At 43.6% G+C, this 22,763-nt stretch overlaps 1 protein-coding gene across 2 annotated transcripts; it reads right to left on the bottom strand.

The window, feature by feature from the left end:
* Nucleotides 1-491: 491 nt before the first annotated feature.
* Nucleotides 492-8,965, bottom strand: PGAM5 (PGAM family member 5, mitochondrial serine/threonine protein phosphatase). Of its 2 annotated transcripts, none has more exons than XM_058816707.1 (6): nt 8,701-8,965; nt 5,595-5,773; nt 4,262-4,387; nt 3,774-3,862; nt 3,371-3,504; nt 492-1,667 (listed from the first exon to the last, which is right to left on the bottom strand). In XM_058816707.1, exons 1-6 carry the CDS (start codon nt 8,955-8,957, stop codon nt 1,517-1,519), a joined length of 936 nt encoding a protein of 311 aa, XP_058672690.1. In that variant the 5' UTR covers nt 8,958-8,965; the 3' UTR covers nt 492-1,516. The 2 variants fall into 2 exon arrangements, with proteins under 2 accessions (XP_058672690.1, XP_058672691.1); XM_058816708.1 differs by having other exon boundaries at nt 3,371-3,501.
* Nucleotides 8,966-22,763: the final 13,798 nt, after the last annotated feature.

The following is a 22,763-nucleotide window of genomic DNA, read 5'->3' as shown; positions in this document are numbered from 1 at the left end:
CCACACCTGCTACAGCTGCCCATGCAGCCATTCAGCTGAAGAGACAGGAAAGACAGACAGACCAAGTATTTTATTCAAAACTTTAAAAAAGTTAATAGACAAAAACTGATAAATTATTCTCATTGCATCAATGAGAGATACATCATGATGGTTTCCTCTTGCCCCCCACAGCTTACACTACACAATAATCAGTTTGTTCCCTACCCTACTCCTTGAACTGATCCTGATGTAGCAGCATTCAGTATCAAGCCCTTAAATCCTCTTCTCCATAGGCTGTGTGATTATGCTTCATACAGCTCTGACAGGAGTAAGTTCAGCATCTCATCAACATCCTTATTGATCAGAGAATCTGTCAAACAAGTTAGTTACATCTGCTATCCTATTATTAACTGAGCCGGGTTTCTGCATGGGCTCAGGGTAGCCAGCAAGCTCCAGAATGCTTCTGAGCCCTCCCCTCCCACAGGCCCAGCAGTATCAGAGCTGTCTGAAGCATTCTGCCCAATGCCTGTCCTATACACTGGCCCTAGACCAGCCACCATGGCCACCTGCTCACCGTGCTGGCAACTGCAGTTTGCTGCAGTGCTGCAGCACCTCTGACCTGCAGCATCACTACCCTGAACTCAGTGGTGGTATTGCTCTACTCTGAAAGTAAGGTATCAACTACAAACCAGTGGGAAAGAGCACTCAAAAATGTATCAGTAACTGAAAGCACTTTGAGAAGATTGCTGCTTTCCTTTCCTCCCATCTTACTGCTACAGCCTCATCCCTACAGCCTTCTCCAGACCATGTTTTGGTTAAAGGCTTTACAAGACTGAAAAATATTCTTAAGAACATCTTAAAGGACATCCTGAGGATGGTGAACACTTTATAGAAGCAGCAGTTAGTTCTAGCACCACAGCTCTGAGGCAAATGTTTTTTTACCCTCTTTCCTTCAGGCTCATAACCTCCAGGCACAGTTTTTACATGGGCTTTTTGAGGGCAGAGGGGAACAATGACACAACATCAACATACACATTCAACAGCTTACAAAAACTGAAGCTTTATCCCTTTGTCCTTTGGAAAGCAGAATTCCCTGTTTGTCACTTCTGCAGGAGCTGGAACAAGCTGGCTCACCTTTGTTTTAGCTGCAGTGTGATACAAGGCTGTTCACACACCAGTCGCTTTCCTGCACAAGAAAAACACCCACAGGAGCAAGCTTTGGTTAGAGAAATTCACAGCGGGGTGAGGGAAAAGTCAGTGCTCTTGCAACTGCTGAGCAGACATTCAACCTGTATTTCACAGCTCAGCTTCGAGTTTTGGGGAATACTTAAGGACTGGACATGTTCAGGCTTACAAAGGTTTCTTCTTTTCCGGACTGAAAGGCAGATATGGATATGAAGGAGGAATGGGGCTAAAGGACATTTTAAGACAGCATCACACCCCAACGTAATAAAAATCTAGTGGTACTGTAGCAGAATGTGCTAGTGCAAAGAGACTAGAGGCAGCTCCTGGACAGCCTTCCAGCCATTTGGCTCACTCAGGTGCGTGTGATTTTGTCTGGAGGCATGAAACCCGTGTCACCCAGCGTTCGAAGGGCCACTCTGCCGTTGGGACGGATCACCAAGTGCGTGATGCTGCCGTTGTTGAGGGACAGTCGCAGCCAACCCTCTGGGGGGAACTGCAGGGCTCTGGGGACAGAACACACAGATTAGTAATTCATCAACAGCTGGATTAACAAGCCCTCACAGCATCACCTTCTGTCCCAGATAAGGGGGAGAAGGAGGAGCAAACTCAAAATTGGTGGGCATTGTGCAGCTTGTACCAACACCCCCAGTCAGCCTTGGAAAAAAGCCTTTTCTTGTGGAAATGCTGTAAAACCACAGCGTTGGTAACTGGAGCGGGGCCAAGAGTGCCCTTGGCTAAGCAGAGTCCAGCAGATGGGTGTGATTACTGCTGACAGGATTAGTTCAAATGGACAGAAGGCAGCAGCTCCACACAGGGAGGCTGCCAGGAGTGCCCTGAGCAGCCCCTCACAGCCAGGGCAGGGATGGCCCAGCACCCAGGGGCTGCCTGAGCAGAGGACCTGGATGTGGCAGTGACTGTCACACTCCATTTCAGTCACACCCCCACAGCAAAGGCAGTGACCCAGGATTCCCTCCAGTGGCCTGCACATACCTAGGGAAGAAATTCACTGGAACTACTTTCAATGGGCTACATCATTCCCCAGGAAGGACAAGTACATTGTGCCTTCCACAGAAACAGCATCACAGCTGCTCTGCAGCCATTCTGAATTTCCTAACTCAACAGCCTCAGGAGCTCCATCAATTGTATTAAACAGCTGGAAAAAACACCATGTTGCATCAAACAGCTTTTGCCTCTGATACTGAGGAATAACTTTGTTTTGGCTCTTATGAAAGTCTTGTGGAAAGCTTAAAAAATTAAATACCAGCTACAGCCAAGCTAGATTTGAAGGAAATATTACATGGATTGTGTTCAATTGTACTATTAGATTCACTGCACAGAAGAGACATTAAAATGAAGAGGAATGCAACAGCAAAGAGAAAAGGTATGTAAGTATTTCAGATAAAGCCCTGGCAGGAAAAATGTGGTATTTTTTAGCACAGGAAAGAATAGCCTGTTTACCTGATCAATAATTTCAAGTATAGCAATTTTGAAAGTATAGCCCACAGAGCAGACAGGCTAGCATTTACCTAGCTCAGCTAAATAAAGCTAACTGAAACTGTTGTAGGTATTGATCAGATTCAAGTTTAATTACATCTGTCCTGCTCACGACAAATTATCTTACAGACAGTGCTTTGTTGATGGGGAAGAGGAATAAAATAGACTCAGCTGACTGGACACAGAGACAGGCAAAGATCCAGAACTGTTTTCTCTGTTATGAACAACCTTGATGTTATCGCAAAGATCCACTCTCCCTCTCCCTTTAATGCAATGCTGGATGGTACTACAAAAACACACTAATGCAACTTCAACATAACTCAAAAATATCCATTAGTAAAGAATTCCCAAAATGGAATCAATCTTTAATTATGTAAGCTCAAATTCATGTCACCTCAAAGAGATGCATCCAGTAATGCATCTATTTGTAATCTTTTCCAACAGGCACTACCCTCAGTTTATGGAAGCAGAAGCATGCAGTAACTAAAGTAACTGTCCACATGTACAAAAAAGGTTCAGTTTCCCTGACTTAGCCATTTTTGCTTTAGAATTAGAATGAAAGTGTTCTAATTATCAAATGTGCCTTGATGCAGTTGCAGCAGCAGCTGCTCACAATGCAGGCACTGATCTCCAACACTTCAAAGAAGTGAAATCAAGGCATCTCCTCCCTCAGTGGTGGCCCTGTGGGATGAGCCCCCCCGAGCAGCCGTACCTGCAGACGATGTAGCGGATGACGTTGGCGTGGCACACGAAGATCTCGTAGCTGTCCTCCTCCTGCTTGGCGTCAGCTCGATGGATGAAGTTCCGGAACGCGGCCTCGATGCGAGCGCCATCTTCGTAATACTGCTGGGGGCACAGTTCCACACAGCTCACAGCAGCACTGCCTGCACCCTCACCTGCCCAACAGCTCCTGCCCACTGCCTGCACCCTTGGGCTCAACTAATGCTCAAGGACTGCAGGTTATTTGAACTGCTCTGCACACTTACTGAGCAGGAGGAAAGAATGCAGTTATCTAAGGGCTGTGATAACAAACATCAGCTCAGACACTGCCAGTTATTGATACTGTCCAAACCCCGAAACCATAAATAAAAAAAAAACTTCAAAAAAAAACTTACCACAGCTTCTGGTTTCCAGTGGGAGACTGGAGGGTCTGGTTCTATAGGTGCTCCCTCTCTCAGCAGATCAGTACTGATTTTTTTGACTCCTGAAATATTAGATACACATTCAGAAACAAGTTGCTCACATGCCATTACAAACAGCCCCGCAACTCTACAATCAATACATTTTTCACAGTCTTTCTTTGAGGAAGGCTTACTCTCCAACATGAATCTCTCCAACAAAACCGTTTTGCCATCAGCAAGACAGCTTATTCCAACTGAACAGAACAGGCTGTCTGTTACACTTTGAAAAAGTGTATTTGTACTTTTAAAGATAATTTGGAAACAAGCAGAATTACATCTGTAGGTTTCTTTATAATACAGACATTCACACAGGGCTGGGAAATGGCTAAATAACATCTCAACCTTAAGGACAAGCTTGGAATTCTACTGGAAGCAGTTTTAAAGGATCAGAAGTCAATGAAAAATTGAGGGAAGTTTCTTACCTGGGAGATGTCTGCTTATAATTTCAGTTGTTTCAGTTGCTCTAGTCATGGAGGAGTGGATAATCTGATCAAATTTTAATCCCAAGCTTGCCAGCCTGCGTCCAGTCAGTTCAGCCTGCTCTCGACCTTACAAAGCACATTCATTACATAAATTGGTGACACTCCCATTAGAACCTCACACAAACTACCAAGAGAGCTGTCCAGCTGATATAAAAGGTCTACATTGATGCTGGGCTTTTTCCTTTGAAAAGCAACTGGAAAACATTTTCATCAGAGCCACTACTCAGGCCAAGCTTACTGGTTGGACAATTTCAAGTCATACTTGCATCAGTATGAAAAAAATTATTTGTTTCAATTAGGAAAAAAACCCCAAAACTTACTCAGCAACTTTCACTGAAATACTCAATATCCCTGCCACCCCCATCCCCAGGAAGCAACAATCCCCCTCAGGCCTGCAGTGTGCTGTTGTTGATGAAGTCAACACCAGCCTGGCACAGTTCACAGCACCTGGGCAGCCTCAGGCAGGCTCAGCCCACCTTTCAGGCAGCCAGGTGAAAAGACAACAGACAGGTTAAGTCACTTAAAGCACAGGATGAGACAGGATTAACATTATGCTTTGTTACCAGTTTAAGACTGCACTTGAGGCCTGCAATTAGCATTTCACTCCTGTTTTCACACCAGTAATTGAAATGTGGGTGGGAAAAAAGTCCACAGTAATAATTCTTCCCCCTCTGAAAACAGTGTTGGCAAATATATAATCAAGGAAGTGTTCACTGCTTTTCCAGTACATTATTAAAAGTAATGCTAATTAGCATCTGAGACCTAGTGACAGAATCAGGGAGTTAAGATTAACACAGACAAAGGTTATCCTCATTTCATGTCAGTGATTAGCAGTACTCCCAGAAACAGTGACAAAAGTGCAATGTATTTAATTATAAACACTCCAGCTGAAAGTCAGAGGCGTTTTCTTTTTAATAAATCAGCAGATTAAATTAAGAAACACAAGAAAAATCCATCTCAATGAAGTTTGAAACCCACAGCCTTTAAGAATTACATCAGGTGGCATGAAAGTTCGCTAAGGCAACTTTAAGATAATTTGGGGTTTCCTTTGACAAGTTCCTGAATGTGTTCAGAACTCTCTAAATCACATCTGAATGTCTGGATCAAAACTGAAGAAAACAAACTCATTCATGACATCTTTCTGCCACAAAGGAATACAGAAAGCAGAATGAGGTTTGGCAGCAAGACCCAGAACAGTGCTGAGTTACTGACCTCATCAGGCAAAAAATCATTTCCTCAAGATGCAAAGCATGATGCTGCTGGTGGTACCTACCCAGTGGGGTGAGAGTCCTGTCCTTGTCAGCCCGGCCATCCAGGTGGTACTGGGAGTGCCTGATCAGGAATATGTGCCTGGTGGCTTTTGCTTTGCAGTGGTCCAAGCGAGAGGCGAGCTCTTCCTCCCCGGTTTCTTCATTTTTCTTCTTGAGGTTGACAAGAGCCAGTGGTTCACGTCTAAACAAACAGATTTAAAGAGTAATTTTTAGATAGGGGAGACTAAGAGGCAGGGGATTTTTACAGATATGTAGCCTTGCCTTAATTCCAGACATGGCTGAAGAACTAAAACTGACAGTTTAGCCACTTGTATCATGAAACTGATTCAAACCTTTGTGCAAAAAGTAAAAATAAATGCCTGCATGAAAAGAAAGTTAATATCATGGGTTAAAAGGCCTAACCTGACATAATTAAATTTGCCACTTAGTGCCAGACACCTGAATTAATTATTGGGAAAAAAAAAAAAGCAATGAGCAACAGAAAAACTTGTAGGGTGTAACAGTATGGTTTTTGACAAGAAAAACTAACCAGGAAAGATACCCAGGAAAAGGTGCTGACTGACCATTAAAGAAAGAAAATGCTTCATGTCTAAAAGGCCCTGTGATAACACCTACAAAATTTGCACTTTATCAATCACATTTACATCAAATGACTAAAAAGTCATCCCCCTAACAACATCCTAGAAAGACTCTGACCTTCTTCAGCGCACATTGAGAATTATTTTCTGCTTTAAACTAGGTCACATCAGGTCTCTCCAGTAAAATTTTTATTTTTCAGCCTGGAGTGTTTTACTTATCCTTTCATCTTTTCAGCACTCTCTCCCCTCATGCCACTTTAATCTCTCTTCCACTTGTCACAGTGCACACGAGCACCCTGCTCTGCCCATCACCAGACAGCTGACCTGGTTCCTCCTGAGCACAGGGATCTCCCCCTCTCTCTGCTATCACACTTTAGTGCTGCAGATCTCCCAACCCTGCACCATCAGCACCAACCCTGCCCAAACCTTCCCTGGTCTGTACTGATTCCCCACCCCATTAATGCAAATCCTTTTCTATGTCACTCCACCTCAGAGCATATTTTATTCATACCACACCTCACTTCTTCCAGTATTAAACTTGTTTACTTGATGATAAATTTTTTTAATGGAAAATAATTTTTATTCAGTTTGGGACAAAGTAATTTGTTCACAGAAAATTGCTGCTTCCCACACCTATTTCTCACAGCAAGACTGGCTGTGCAAAGCCCTCCTGCCTCCATTTTGCTTTACTGAACACAATTTCCATTAGACTATGAGGCTCTACACAGTCCTCAAGCTGTTAATTCCTCAGCAAGGCATTAAAAATGAAACAACAGGCCAGTAACAAGAAGTTCTATTGCTACTTCACAGGATACTTTTGATTCACTGGAAACTATACTGCTGGCAAGATACAATAGGAAAACAAAAAAAAATCTTAAAAATCAATTCAAGCACATTAGTAAAGCAGCAAGGGGAATAACTCATCTGATCTCTGCCATTATGTATTCCACATGAATGAAACCAGATCTGTCCTCTCTGAGAACTGAGCTGCACAACTCCTGTGCAAGTGGCAGAGACCAACATTCCATGTGTGATACCCTGTCAGATCAATAATAAGTTTGATATTTGCATTTGTTTGTTTCAAACTCAAAAAGCCATTGGTTGTTAAGAATATTGCAGCATCTAGTTATCTGCTCAAGACTTGACTTTCTAAACATTCCCTGCCCCCAAAGAACAGTGGTCAAATATTCTGTGTATTTATAAACCATTTAACAACTTTGCACATTAACTGCTTCTGCCAGTAACATCCAAAAGTCAAGATTAAGATTTCAAGCAGGCACAACCTAAGGCACAACTGGTAAATCACAGGCAGCAGAAAACAAATTGATCTGGGGTAAGTAATATATTCCACTGCCACTGTTTGCACACTGTGACAAATGGTGGTTGGCTGTCCTGACTTGCTAGGAAGTATCTGGCCATGTTTGCTCAGGCAGTGGTGACAGCTCTGCAAGCTAAAGCACAATCTCCACTTCCTGGATTGGTTTTAAATAATTACTTGAGTCTGAAAGTACTGTAGAATCCTTGAAGAAAATCAAGCATTTAGCAGAAGCAGGAAGGCCTGGAGCTGCAGTTAAACAAACAGCTTTAGTACCTCCCTCAGTATAATTGTGTAACCAGCTGTAACCTTATTTAATGAAGGTATTTTTATCACTAGGGTGTACATAGCCCTATTTACATGAGCATTTGGATCCTGTAGCCTCTCAAAAATCAAAATGATGCATTATACAATAAAAATCTGTTCGTGCTTAGGTTTGGATTTACTATGATTAAGCTGAAGCCTGACATAAGTCTCCCCTGGCAGATAATTCTACCAGACCGAAGCCAAATGAGCCAAAGCTCCATGCAGATATCTGCACGTTCTAATTAAAGATTCAGAAAAACGTAGCCAACCATTGCGTGAATGTTTCAACGCCGAAGAACACGAGTGAGCTCGGTTCAAAGCCTCAGTGCCTTTAGAAGGATTTCAGCCCAGGCAGCTCCACGAGCAGCAGGCCCCGTGCCTGCCCAGCACGTGAGAGCGCCTGGCATCCTCAGGGAGCTGAAAACCCTGCTGCAGGCACACAGCAACACCGAGGCACGGCTGGAAAATAAATAAAAAAGACAAGCTTCTGCCCAGTGCTTACATTTAACACAAGCCTGAGGCTTGGCAGTCGCGCTGGCGGAAAGCATCAAATAAAGGGATCTGCACAGGTTAAGTGTCCGAGCTGTCTGAACAAAACCCAGCGCCCGCTCATCCCTCCAGCATTCCACGGGCGCTCACGAACTTCAGCTGGATTCTGCTCTAAACAGGTCGCCACACGGAATTTCACCGGGAAACGAGTCCCGTCGAGCCGGGGGCTGCTCCCGTGGGGACCCGGGGCCTCCCAACCCCCGAGGGGCCCTGCCCCGCCCCGAGCCCGCTCCCCTCGGGGCTCCGGAGAGGGGTTCAGGGCAGCTCTCGCCGCCCCCCGGATCCCCCCGGCCCCTCACCACAGCCGCGACCTCCCCGGGCGAGGAGGCGGCCCCGCCACCGCAGCCCGGCCGCGCCCACCTGTCCCAGTTGCTGTCCCAGTAGCTGCCGCTGCCGGCGGGTCTCTCGATCCAGCCGGCGGTCGGCGGGCAGGAGGCGGTGGGCGGCAGCAGCAGCAAGCCGGGCGGCGCGGCGGAGGGCACGGCGGAGCCCCCCGGGCGCGGCTCGCTATCGCCACCGCCACGGGCCGGCTGCTTGCCCACGACGACGGCGGAGAGCAGGACGGAGCCGCCCGCCAGCCCGCAGGCGGCGAGCGCCAGGGCGCGGCGGACCGACATGGCGGGGCGGCCGCGTGCCCCTCACCGGCGAGCCCGCCCCGCTGCGCCCCGCCCCGGACGGAGCGCGGTGCGGGGCAAGATTCCTCCGCGAACGGGGAGCACGGGGCTGCACGGAGCCCACCGACCCCACCGACCCCCCTGGCCCTCACAGACCCTCATGGGCCCGGCCCGGCCCCTCTGCCCCAGCCGCGGTGCCCGCGGAGCTGCGCCCGCCTCAGGCCGGGCTCAGGGGCTGGTCCTGCCCGGCCGCTCCCAAACCGGTTTCCACCCTAGGCGGGTCACCGTGTACGGCTCGGCAGGGAATTCCCGCCAGCCCTGCCTGGTTTAATCGCCTGATGCGGTGATCAATCAACCTTCAGGGTGGAAAAGACCTGTACATTAAGTCCAACCATTAACCCGGCACTGCCGAGTCCGTCATATTTAATTATAAGTCCTGAGCCTTATCACTGTGCCCAGCTGCTCCTCAGTACAACAAAGACCAGGAGTGCTGGAGAGGGCCCAGCACAGGCTGCAAGGTTCATGAGGGGTCTGGAGCCTCTCTTACGAGGGCAGGCTGTGGAAGCTGGCCCTGTTAATCTGAAGACTCTTTTTCACTGCTGCCCGGTGATGGGATAAGGACCAATGGCCTTAAACTGAAACACAGAAAGTTTCACCTCAACATGAGGAAGAACTCAGAGCACTGGGACAGCTGCCCAGGGAGGTTGTGGGGTCTCCTTCTGTGGAGACGTTCCAAACCCACCTGGATGCGTTCCTGTGTCACCTGTTCTCGGTTCTGCTTTGGCTGGGGGTGGGACTGGATGATCTCCAGAGGTCCCTTCCGACCCCAATGAGTCTCTGATTCTGTCATACAGGAATAGATCTCTCACAGGCAGCACTGGGTCCCTGGCACTGGAAACCAGGAACCTGCGGTTTGGGAAATAAAAGCGGTCACCAGCCAGAGCCGAGCTGGCAGCACCCACCTGGGCATTCCCATCCCACCTCTTGTGCCTCTGCCCTGAACGCTGTTCCCCTCTCACACAGAGCCTCCCTTCAGAAGCCAGAGCTCATTACAGCTCCACACATTGCCTTGTGCAGAAGAAAGGCACGGTGTAACTGGAATGTTAATTACCTGTAGATGGCCAATGGAGATGTCTTAACCTCACAGCAGAGGCCTCAGGTTAAGAGAATCAGAACAGAGCCCCCTTTTTCTGAGCCGATGTCCCAAATTCAGCACTGGTTTCTACCTGTCAGATTCAGTAGTTTGCAAATGGTGACAGAAGTGCTGCTGAATGTGGACCTTGGGATGCCAGCAGATTCTACAGATTCCATTATGCAGCCTTTGCTTATTTAATTATGCATTCTTACCACTCCTGTCCACCTGTTCAAGCTCCAACTCCACACCCACATTCCCCACACCACAAATTCTATAATACTATTCCTGCTATTCCCCTGGCATGCCAGCTCCGAGACAGTTTCCAGCTGCCAGATTTCAACCAGAGAGAGTGACTCCAGAGCCACTGAGATCTGAGCCTGTCCGCTGCCGAGCGTACAGAGATGTGCTCCCCTGAGCCCGGGGTTAACAGGGACAGCAGGGCTACACAAGGACGCTGTGCCTGCCCAAAGAAAATGGTCTTTCTGTTAAAGTTCAGCCACCTTCCAGCTTTCCCAGCGGAGTGTCTTTCCCCTGTCCACCACTCCGTGTCTCTGTCTCACACACATGCGATGCAGAGGAGGCACATCTCACTGGAGTACAGGTCCTTTGGCTCGGGGGCATTTCACAGACCGACAATAGCTCCCAGGGGTCACATAAGTAAATCAGACCCTGATGAAAATCTGCTACACACCCTCCTTTATCCTTCTTGACTGCTCAATCTCTGTATTTAAGATACTCAGCTTTCTGTTTCTTCTTATATAGCTTTAAAATGGTAATTTAATTATTTTCTTCTGTTTATCTTATTATATAGGCAGGTGTGTGTATTTATACTGTGCATGTTCTTTCTTACCAAGAGCCCAGAAAAAAAAGTTTGGTTTCAAAACCTCACATCCAATTCCTCCTAAAGTAGCATCCCTGGGTCCCTTTTCCCCAGGTCCCAGTCTCCCAAAGTCCTGCAAATGCTTTCAAAATCTTTTCTCTCATAATGCCTTTTCTCTTTTATCCCTACTAATACTTATTCTCTATTAAATGCTCCCATTTGTGTCCTGCCTCTTCCTCTCCAGCCTACCCTCTAATCTGAATACCATTCGACGTCCAGCATCTCACTAAAGAAGGAAAAAGCTGCACCAGACACCATCATTCACCTGGGGACAGGGACAGGCTGAAGCTGGATCGGACAAATAAAACTATTCCTGATAAATCTCTCAGTAGCTTGAACTGAATTCTAAAATCATATGGTTCCATTTGAAATTTCAGTGCCATTCAAGGTGCATTGCTCACACAAATATCTGCCATTTGAGGTCAAAATCCCAGTAAGAAACACAGGAAAGATTCTGGATGACAATGTCACCAAATGCACCAGGGCTGAGCTCTGCTCACCACCAGAAAAGTTTCAGACTATTATTAAGCAATAGTCAAAATTGTTCCCCAGCACAAAAAACGTACTGCTGAACATCTGAGCAATCTCATTATGCCAGAAAATGAGAATGGCTAATATTGATTGTTTGTCTCAGTGCTGCATTTTGGCTGTCATTCTTCTGCACTAACACTTCTCCATCAGGAATCTCCTGTGCCTGTGCTCCATTCTGCAGTTTATTTTCCTTGGGTTAGGTACTAATAACACTAAGACAATTTATGTTGCAAAGTCTTTTGAGATTACCTTAGATTTTCTTCAGTATGTTCAAAAATGTTATTAACTAGATAATGTTTACCACTTTTTAAAACTTGCAATTCAATTAGGTAAAAAAAAAACTCAAAAATAATTTGTTGAAGATTATCGCTAGCTTGAATATACAGTCTTGTGTTCCATCAATAACTACCCAGCTTCTTTCTCTTTGTTCTTTTCATATGTATTTATATTGCTGCTATTTTAATCCAGTTTTATTGTGTTGTATTTCATCTGTAAGCAGAAAATCCATCTAAGAGGATAACAACCTACTGATGCCCACTAATGGAATTATTCTGTTAGTGAAAACAGTAAATGCTCGTGCTACTGATGCCATAGGTCCAGTCCTCAGGGATGATTCCCAGGGGCTTATCCCATTTCTGTGGTTTGATGCAGACATACCTTCAAGGAGGATGCCCAAGGTTAGGGCAGCCTCTCAACTGTGCTGTGACCAGAACAAAGAAAAGAGAAGTCAGAAAGCCAGCAGAAGGTTTCAGAAAGGTCAACACAGGTGAGGCCAAATAAATGGTTTCCCCTGGCAGGCAGAAAAACCCCGTGGTTAAAGCAGGCCCAGCAGCCCTGGGGGTTCACTTCACCAGGAACACAAACAACTCATCTGTGGATGGGACTTGGATCAGCACAGGGATGAGTCAGTGTTTGGATGTTTTACCATTAGCTGCAGGGAGAGCAAGGGCAGGTCTCTAGCTTACAACTGGCAAGCAAAGTTTATGAACTTTCAGGCTTATTTTTTTTAGACAAAACAGAGTAATAAAAGGACATTTGAAACAAGGAAAATGTGGTTTTGAAAAGCCTCTTCCATGACCTCAAAAATTTTTACTCACCATGTATCACCTTCCCACTATTAAAAAAAAAAACAAAACAAAAAAGTGTAAATTTATTCTCGAAAGAACAACAGAGAGAGAGGGAAAAAGTTAACATTATGTCATTTGAACCACATGTATTCAGACATACACTGTGGACTTACTGCTGGCCTTCTTAAAGGAAATACTGATGTCATCCTGGCCTGCTTCAGATCCTGCAATATTTAAATGATACACTAAACTTTTGGGTTATAAAATGATGCTACTTAAATTCACTTTTTTTTTTTTTTTTTTTTTTTTTTTTTTTTTTTTTTTTTTTTTTTTAAGGAGCAAGAGAGAATACCAGTTTTAAGCAACTTTGGTTAGTATGATTTGATTAGTTAAAAAAAATATTTTGAAGCAGATGCTGGCTTCCTGATTGTGTCTGACTGCATTGCTGAAGGGTAACCGGGACAAATACTGTGTTGGTTAAATACAGCAATTTTGGGAGATGGTGGCATGAAAGAAACTCTGCATGTATATACTGTAGCAGTGATTCAGATCTTGAATTTAATCTAGGCGGTATGAATCATCTACTAGAGGATTCTTCAGATTTACTTTGACCAGAAAAAAAATAAGAAGTACATTTAAGATGAAAGACTTATCCTCTTTCCCAGGCACACACTCTATGAGCCTATTTAAAAGCAGGCTTTGCCTTATCTAAAGCATACAAAGTCTTTATATCATGAATGATTAATCTATTTCTTAATTTTGCTCTCCCAGTCACCATCCTTCTAACTGAAGTAGACTGAAAGATTTTTTTTTAGTAGCAGTGGGCATCACTGGCAAACTGAAGTATCTGAAATACACCTATAAAGAACTGCTCATTTCCTGGGATGGAATCCTTTTCCCTACTCCTTTAGTAAAGAGTGAGTGAGCCTCTTCAGTACACTGGGACTGAGAATTAAAAAAAACAAAAAGTCTCCTTGCAAGGTCCTGTGTTTCTTAAACTGTCCCCAAATGGTTGAGACTGCAGGGACAGGACAGTTCTAGGACCAAGGCCAGTCTTCTGTCTAGTGGCATGTGAAGCTTTGCCTCTGACAGAAAGCTTAAAAAAAAAGAGTTTCTACAGGGGACAAGAATGAAAATGTAGAAAATTCCTTCAGATGTGGGGGTATTACCTGCCAGATCTTTGTGTGCTCTAGAATCACACGGGGTGTGCCTTGAATGCTACAGGGCACTGGAGATTTCTGGAAATGGCTGTCACCCCATCATGTGCAGCGACTGTGTCCAGCCTTAGGTGTCTCACAGTTTGTTACTGACAAGTCCTGCTCAGTACTTTTGCTTCCAGTCATCTAAAGCCACTAGTTTTCACTCTACCAAACGCATTCAGAATTGCACACCAGAAATGTAATTGTGAAAGACCTATAAAAAAAGTCATTTCTGAACTGGAAAACCAGTTTTATTAACAGTCTCTGGCCCTTTCATTAAGTAAACACCTCAGTTGTGTCCCTGAAGTCAGTCACACTCATGAAGCTCAGGGTTTGTAACAGCCGTACTAACACTGCATTATCGAATGTAACGCTCTAATAAATGATGATGTATCCTGCCAGAAGGGTTTAATTCGAAACAGATGGTCTAAAGAATGGAAACATAAGCAAAGTATTTCACTGTAATCATTCTCCAGGAAACAAAAGGGGATTTGATATTATTGCCTTAAGGACCACCTGCCCCCCCAATGTTTGTGTCTTAGATAACAGTAAACTTTGATTTTGCTAATGAAGCACAGGTGCTGCTGATAGCTCCCAACAATGAAACAACTCAGGCATTTCTTCTAATCCTGATTAGCAAGTGAAAATTTGCTTTTGCAATAGCACACACTGCTTTTGCAAAGTTCAACTGATCTCCCTTTGCACAGTTTTCCTTTATTTCTCTGTTTTAGAAAGAAAAATAAATAGATGTAATGGTCTTGACAGTGCTGGCTTCTATTGTGTTTGATAGTATCTGTCACCACTGAGCATTTAATATTTAGGCACTGCAGTCTGTAAACCCAGCACTGCTTTTAGGTGCCCTTGCAAACCACAAAAAAACCTGCTCTGCAAAATTCCCTTAGCAGGAAAGAGTGCTCTGCCTGCAGAACCATCAGAGACACCGTGACGTACATAATTACACACTTTAAGAGATTTCTAGTTCTAAGGATCCCTTTAATGCTTTACAAGAAATACAAAGGCAAAATTCTAGCTCCCTCAAATATTCTTTCCTATCTCTCTGCCAGGAGCTGTTTTAGATATTCCCTGCTTTACTTCAAAAAAATCACCCTAGGGATGAGCTCGGCACAGGCTGTCTAAATCCTGCTTATTCTTTTTATGGCAACAGCATTTAAATGCAGTGTTTTCACATACAGGCTGCATTGAGGATGTGTAGGCAAAACCCTGGGATGAAGTAGTTTTGGGGGAAGTGATGCTCCAGGTCTGGAGAGATACTCAGCCACACAGGTGACATTCTGTGCTGGCCACAGGGCAGGGATAGCAGCTGTGGCAGCGATTCAGCCAGATGAGCTCTCCCAAAAGCCACTCCCCCTTCAGAGAAACCAAGGCCTAGGCCAAGCCAGGCACTTGCTTACACTGCACCCACCTTTAAATACATGAATAATCTTTCTGAAGGCACTGGACCCTGTCAGTATTGTGCCAGAGTTTAAAAACTCCCACACTGTGCAGGGAAATAATGACCTTTGGAGAGACTCCATTTTTGTATTTCAAGCTTCTCTGCAATGCTGAAGACTATTTCTTCCCCTCACCTCTAATGAAAAACTCAGAAACTCTCAAAGCAACCATTTACTTGAGACTGCAGGAGCTTCAGGCCATAAAAATCCCAAGCATTGTGAGACCAGTCCAAATAGCTTGGAAGTAAGAAAAGTTAATGGGATATTCAACTGTTTCCACACAGATGTGTGCTTAGGTGTCTCCTACACATTAGTCACACTATCTAGTAAGCTTGGTGCAAAGCCAGGAGCTAAGAAATCTTTAATATTAATGGCAATTCTCCTGACTCACTGTGAGACCACTCCTTGTAGTAACTGGCTGAGAGCTTTGTCCTGGCTGCAGTGCAGTCTCTGTGAGCACAGGTGCCCTCTAGACCCTGCAGGGAGCAATTTCACACTGTGCTCACTGGATTTATACCTCTAGGGAGAATACCAGTAGAAAAGTGAATTTGTCCCGGTATCTCTTGAAGAAAAAAAGGGATGTAACACACATCTACAGGACTGCTGGAACACAGCAATAGCCCTGCCTCTGCTGACAGGTGATGAGCAGAACACCAGGCAGCACAGTGCTCTCTCCTGATGGTGTGGTTGCAAGCACTGTTTCCACATAAAAGCAGTAAATGCACTTCCTATGTCTGATCAGGGTTTGTTTTTGCCTGAACACAAACTGAAGTCCAGGACAGAGGAAACAGAATCTCATCTCAGTTATGGCAGTCAGCACCTGGATCCTGTGGAAGTATTCCAAGCTTCCATTAGCCTGAGACCTCTCCTAGTGCATAGTACACAAACTCCCAGTCTGAATCTCATAGCTGGGAGCAGCACATAATGATGTTATTTCACCTGCGAGGGTTTTTTAAATTCTTTTCCCTCTCAACAATTAGAAAATCATGGAGAGCATCTTCTCATATTGCAATACTCATTACTACACTTGCCGTCTTTCTGTCTCATCCTCAACACTAATAAGCACAGGACCTAATTATCCCCATTTATAAATAACTTTCCTCATCCTATCTCTGTCCAACAATGTCTTGGCAGGCATCCTCAGCAGAAAATTTGAAATTATGTCCCTGCCAACAACTATTGCCGCTGATGAATCACAGCACACACAGTTGAAAGGCTGTGGTTGGTTTTATAAATATCTGGGCACATACATATCTATGTAAATGTATGTGTATATTTATGTGTGTGTGTAACAACTTGGAAATTGCTATAGGTATAGATCAGACAAAATGGCATTGTGGCTCTTTCTCTCTTCCAAATAATGTTACTGAACTTATTCCATCAAATTTCCACTAATGTATTCATGCATTTCCTAGGGAATTGTTAAGGACCCTCAGGTGAAAATCAGCCTGCTGCACTGAGCCAGTCTGAGCACCACATTAGTGTAAGTTATTCAAGTCACTAGTTGTAGGATTCAAGTGATTAATTTATCCTTAAGCCTAGGATTAGGCAGTCATGGAGCATCCAAGGAACTCAGCTTCAAAAATCAAGTAATGTCAACCCAGGCTAAGGAGAGCATTGCTTCCCCAGCCCATGCAGGGGGATTGCTAATATTAGTAGCAGAGTGTATATATATTTTTATACATATAGAACTGAACCAAAAGCAGAGAGCACACCCCAAGTCTCCTATGCCCAAAAAGGACTCTTTCCTTCCTTTGTGTCACAGTGCTGAAATGCAGTCCTGCAGCATCCAGGGCTTCAGAGATACATAAACAGAAGCTGTATAAATACCCCTAGATTTTGAGTACATATAATGAAAATATTACTCTCAAAAAGAAATTAAAATATTCATAGAGAACCATATTAAAGGTCCTGTTAAAATGAGCGGGAAATACACTAAATTTCTATGATATTGATTAATATGAAGGTTTTTACATTTTTTTAAAAATGTAGCTATTTTGTTGTTCAATATAAGTGGAAACAATATTTTTTTTGCATTTACATTTACATAAACTCATGTGACTTCTGTTTACACATGGGCACACCTATTTTTTCCTATTCCCTGAATCAGGATGTGCTTTCCTGTGTTAAAATCTCAGGAATTAATAATTTCCATCTTATTCCTGCTCCTTCAGTGAAAGACCATACTAGAAAAGGAGGAATAATTTTGTGCACTAATAGACATTATTCCTTCTTTGACAAGCTTTATGTGCTGTTAATCTGATAACGTAGATAAATGGATATGTACTTCTGTACAACACTAAAACAAACCCAAAAAAAGACAGAAATTAATAACATTTTTCACATGGCAACACAGCAGCTCAGTCCTTGCCCTCAAGAGATGTAAAGCCTGGGTTCCTCAGCTGCCCACAACATGTCAATGGCTGTGGAACTCAGCTCTTGATGTGTTCTGTGCCTCAGCAGCACATCAGTGTTCCCCCTTCTCGAGGTCACTCCCAAGCTACAGCCATTTCTTTTACTGCATTTCTGCTCAGTCATTTTGGATATTATTATCCATATGTACAACTGCTCCAAGAAGCAGGCAGGGGAGAGCAGAACTGCTTAAGGCAATGAAGCATATGGTCTCTTGGAATGAGGATTGTGCTGTGTGGGTAATGTGCAGAGGCTTTGGATTATAGGGAAATATGCAGGGAGTCAATGGAAGGATCAAGGCAGAAATGTCTTTATCTGTTTACTAAAACAGCTTGCAAAATCAGCATGAAGTACCAAGATTCTTGTCAAAAACATCCATCACAAACACCCAAAAACTTCCTCCTCAAGTACACTACCTAAGTGATGCTTTCATTTTGAGGCTAAATGTGCCCCAAACATGCCCTACTGCTGCAGGATACCTATGGGAGGCATCTGCCTGTCTTCAGCTCCAGAGCTGATTGCAGAACAGCAGGGCTTGAGCCTCTCACAAATACAACACATTTGTGAGTCAGGAAGTCACATCTTCATCCAAGATGGAGCAAAGAGGCACAGAAAGACAAACAAGGCAGCAGGAATCTGCAGTAGAGTCAGAACTGCTGCCAGAATTCCTGAAGCCCACTCCTGTGCCTCACGTGCAGCCCGTGTTTGGAGAAGAACATCTGGCTGGTACCTCTGTCACTGTGAGTCACAGCTGGAAGCTGAGAAGCTCCCAACAACAGCAGTGCAAAGCATGTGAGTTCTGATGGAGGGGATTGTGGACAACAACAGAGCAGTTTGTCTCCACTATGTCACATTGTGCCCAAAAAATTAGTCATAACCAAGTACCACCTATTTATAACTACTTACTTCTCTGTTTTTAAGTCTCTTGTTTTAGGTATCTGTCAATGAGACAATAAGGGCTGATCCAAAGGCCAGATGGATCCATACAGGCTGCAAAAAATGGACTATGCTGTTACTCACTGAATTTACTCAGACACTGCAGTTTCTACAAGAGCTTTTCCTAAGAAGAAGTAGCATTGCTTGTATTTAAAACAGACCCTCAACAATCCTTTCACCATCTGTTCCAATGACTATGCAAGAGAAAAAGCTGACAGCAAAGCTGTATTCTGCTAAACCACCTGGGCCCATGACTAGAACCAGAATATAATGCATTTTTATGAGCTTCCACAGTCAGCTCTGACCCAAAGATCCCCATGTGCTCTGCTCCTGTGTAACTGAAAGAGGCTCTCAAGATATATGAGTGTGCAACTGGCACACCAGGAGCCATCCACCTCATATCCATGGGAACAGTGAATGCAGGAGGAAACCACTGCCCAGGAGCCACTCCCCTGCACACTGCAGGAAAGGACAAGCCACAAGGCAGAAGAGCCCCCACTGCTGCTCCACCACTAATCCCAAATTCCTCCTTGCTGCCTGCCACTCAAAAATGCCTCCATGAAGACTATCTCTGTTCTGTGGAGTAGGAACAGAAGTTCCATTAAAAATAGAGTTGATCCCAGAATGGGATGTGTTTATGAAATTCCACTTTTCCTTTTGTGCTGTTGTGAGAAAAAAAAAGATGGCAAGTATTTTGTTGGCTCCAAGTCAGAGGCTTGAAGAAGCCCTAATGTCAATAAACTACAGCAGAGAGCAAATTCCTGTGGGTGCCACTCCTAATGGCATCTAAAGTATAATGAGGCACCATTAATGTGAAAGGAAAAACTACCACTGATTTCAGGGGAAGTGAGATTGCAGTGTGGGCCAGGCATGGCACTCATGAGTTCGATATGCTACTGTTATTCTGAAATCAGGAGTTCTTGTTTTACGTGTTCATTTGGGATATCCCATATTTTGGTGCTGAAAGCCCTACTTTGAGTCCTCATGGCTGACTGTGTGCAGTGGTAAGGTTTATTGAAGCATGGTTTAGTTCCAAAACAACAGTGCTAACTAAAGGACAGTTCTTCACTTGTATGGAAGACAACTTTTGCCTCAGAGAGTTCCAGGCATTGCCATTTCTCTGGCCAACCACACATATCCTTCCCATTATTTCTTTCAGTTACCACTGAACTCAGTGGGAGGGTTTCACACACACACAGACAATGCTCAAATAAATCCTTGAAAATCCTGCTCTTACCCCATATTGAAGAGATAGATGGATAGTCCAAGCCCCAAGTGGAGGCTGGAAGTTAAAAAGTGTGAAATAAACCTCAGAAGGCAGCACACAGCCTTTATGGCTTTTACATGGCAGATACTTCACCAAGTCTGCTGAAAGAAAGATTTTTGAATTACTTATGTTCATAAAAGAATTTTATTTCAGAAAGGGGATATTTTTTAAAATAAAAGACTTACCTGTGGTTCTCCTTTTTTTCTACAATGCAACTAAACCCCTAGAAAAGCTCCTGGTCTGGCAGAATCTGCTGCCTAAGCCATGTTGTGTACTTCTGCCATGTAGTCTGATCAAACTGGCCATGCCCACAAAGGCAGAAATTACTTCCATTAATGAGGAGCAGATTGACAGAATATCTTAACACAGTCTAGAAATGTTATTAAACCTCAGCACTGCCCACAGTGCTCACTGTCCATCCCAGGCCAGGGGTATTCTACATCCAATATCAATGGACAGGCTATGTCAGTGCTTCATAAATTACTGCCTGAAAAATCCACACAGGGGATGGACGTGTAAAAGGTGAACAGGATGGCAACACAACTTCTAAGGCAAGTTGCTCTTACATATTCTCTACTTTCTCCAATCTTCCAGCACTGCCTCCCTTCTCTCTGAATATCCCTTAAAATGGTGTGTCTGTTTACCAGTCTTCCACAGCCTGGAACATAACCAATGGCAGAAACACTGTTTCCAGTCTACTTTATTTGCTTCCATTTTTTAAAAGTAATTTCGGTTTTGTATTTTGGTGCTGCTACAGCCATTTTTTTTTTCTATCAAGACAGATTTGTTCAATTTAAAATATATCAGAGATACCTGTAACTAGTTTTACCTGACTCTATGTACACTGTTACATATACATTATATACATATAGGCATTATATATATACATATAAATATATACACATATATATAAGGCACTGTAAAATGTACCATCACTTCTCCAGGACCGTTTTAATCTCTAAAAGTAGATCATATTTCTTCATATAATTTGAAATGTTTTTAAACATTTAAAAATGTTTCAGGGTTAGAGATATCAGCTGTGAAATAAGCCTTATGTTAAATTTCAAGTTATTGTGACAAGATGAACAAAACCAATTTTGACAGTAATTCTAATCTATTTATTGTAAAACTGATTCTCTCTTTTTAAAAGACATATTCACCTGTATAAATAGTTTCCTTTGTCTCTCCTTATTAAGCTCCAAAATGTGAACCTAAACTTGTCCTGCAGAATGAAAAATAACAACAATGAAAAAATGAAACACAAACTTGGATAATTTACATATTACTTAGAGAGAGGAAAGCTGAGATTCCTGTAAGCCAAGATATCTTTAAATAAAAAGTATTGAAACAGATCATGGCCTTATATAATCCTGCTTGATGTAGCCAACATCCATGAGCCTGGTGATTACAGTTTGGGCCATTTTATATAAAAGGTAATCTCTGCCACGTGAAGACACAACAGCACACAAATATGACTGGCATTTATAATGAACATGCTCGAATGGATCCTTGCTTAATGCAATTAGCCTATATATGCAAATTATGGCATCAGAAATCCTGCAGCAGCTGCAGGGCTTGGCAGCTGTGTGTGTTGTAAGACAGTCTGACAGATCAAATGGACATATTTCCAAAGACTAGAAACACATAGACAGATGAAGACAGATTAAGAATTGCGCATGTTTGGGATTTCTAAACCCACATGACCTGGACAGAATGTATTCAACAAATACCAATATAAAAATTTTTCCAGTTACTCTGTGGCAATGATTCAAATTGTGCTGGATCACAGGATCCCTATTAACCCCATAGCTTAAATAAACAGTACAGAAAACTTCATTTAGTGTTGTTGCATGGACCACTTGCTGTGACCTCCCAAACAAGATTCATTGGTCACAACTGGGAGACACTCTTTTTAAAGACTCACCATATCTCCTACTCTACCATAGGCATCTTGAAAATGAGATTTACTGTGCAGTCACTTCTTTCAATATTTTGTCAGTTTTGTCCTTTGCACTGGAACTGGCCTTTCCAGTTCTGCTCTTCCAGTTCAGGTTTTGCACAAGTGGAAGTGAGAAATGGCAGCACACCGTGAACCATCTCAGCAAATGAATGCAGCTGAGGCAAGAACAGACACTTGAAAATACTGAAGTGACCCAAAGGTTTAAAAAATATATATGTATTACGAGAGCCACAAAAAAGGTTACAGACAGAGCTCCACAAAGCCTGCACGGATACATTCCAACAATTCAAGGTGGCAGAACAGGTGAAATACAGACCATAAAAACGGTTCGACATTGACTTTCCAGACTGTCAGAGACAGAAAAGCTTGACCCCATCTTTCCCACACACACAAAAAAATATTGACTATATATATATCTCTCTATATATCTCTAGTCTGGACCACAGATATAGTCCAAAGAAAACCACATTGCAATTTCCATATTAGGCTTGTAGGAGAGTAGGCATCATCTGAGGAACGTGCACTGTCAGGCCCGGGAGGGATCCTCGTGGGCCGAGTTGACACAACATCACGCTTGGTTAGAATGAGAACAGCAACACCCCACAGCTCATGTGCTGCACATGGCTACCAACACAGAGCTCTGTGCAACCCCCCGAGCTGGCTGAACCAAACTGAGTAAATACATTTGTTTTGCTTAATAAAAAAAAAAAAAAAAAAAAAAAAAAAAAAAAAAAAAAAGCAGATGTAAGATATTAGGGCAGTTCCTGCTATCACCTTCCTCAAAAATTCAAGACTTGAAGACTTCTTTAATGTACTTGCTTACAGACATGTTTTGAGACTGTAGTAAGGATCTTCAGGAAAATATGCCACCCTGAGGCTTTTTCCCTTGTTCACTTCAGGTTATGTCTGCATCCAGTTTTGACAGGGGGCCAAATGCTGGTTGTCTGTCAGTGCAGTATTTGGCCCGGAGT

Source organism: Ammospiza caudacuta, chromosome 18 (assembly GCF_027887145.1).
Source record: "Ammospiza caudacuta isolate bAmmCau1 chromosome 18, bAmmCau1.pri, whole genome shotgun sequence".
In the NCBI taxonomy this organism is placed as follows: Eukaryota; Metazoa; Chordata; class Aves; order Passeriformes; family Passerellidae; genus Ammospiza; species Ammospiza caudacuta.
Note: the sequence above shows the minus strand (reverse complement) of the source record. Positions and strands in the feature narration are given on the sequence as shown.

Bases quoted from the DNA above. Each gene is read 5' to 3' on its own strand.
- PGAM5 (XM_058816707.1), bottom strand. From the start codon at position 8,957: ATGTCGGTCCGCCGCGCCCTGGCGCTCGCCGCCTGCGGGCTGGCGGGC. The intron at 5,774-8,700 runs GTGGGCGCGGCC...CTGTTTGTTTAG, and splicing joins TGGGACAGCAACTGGGACAG to ACGTGAACCACTGGCTCTTG. The intron at 3,863-4,261 runs GTAAGAAACTTC...CTAATATTTCAG, and splicing joins TATAAGCAGACATCTCCCAG to GAGTCAAAAAAATCAGTACT.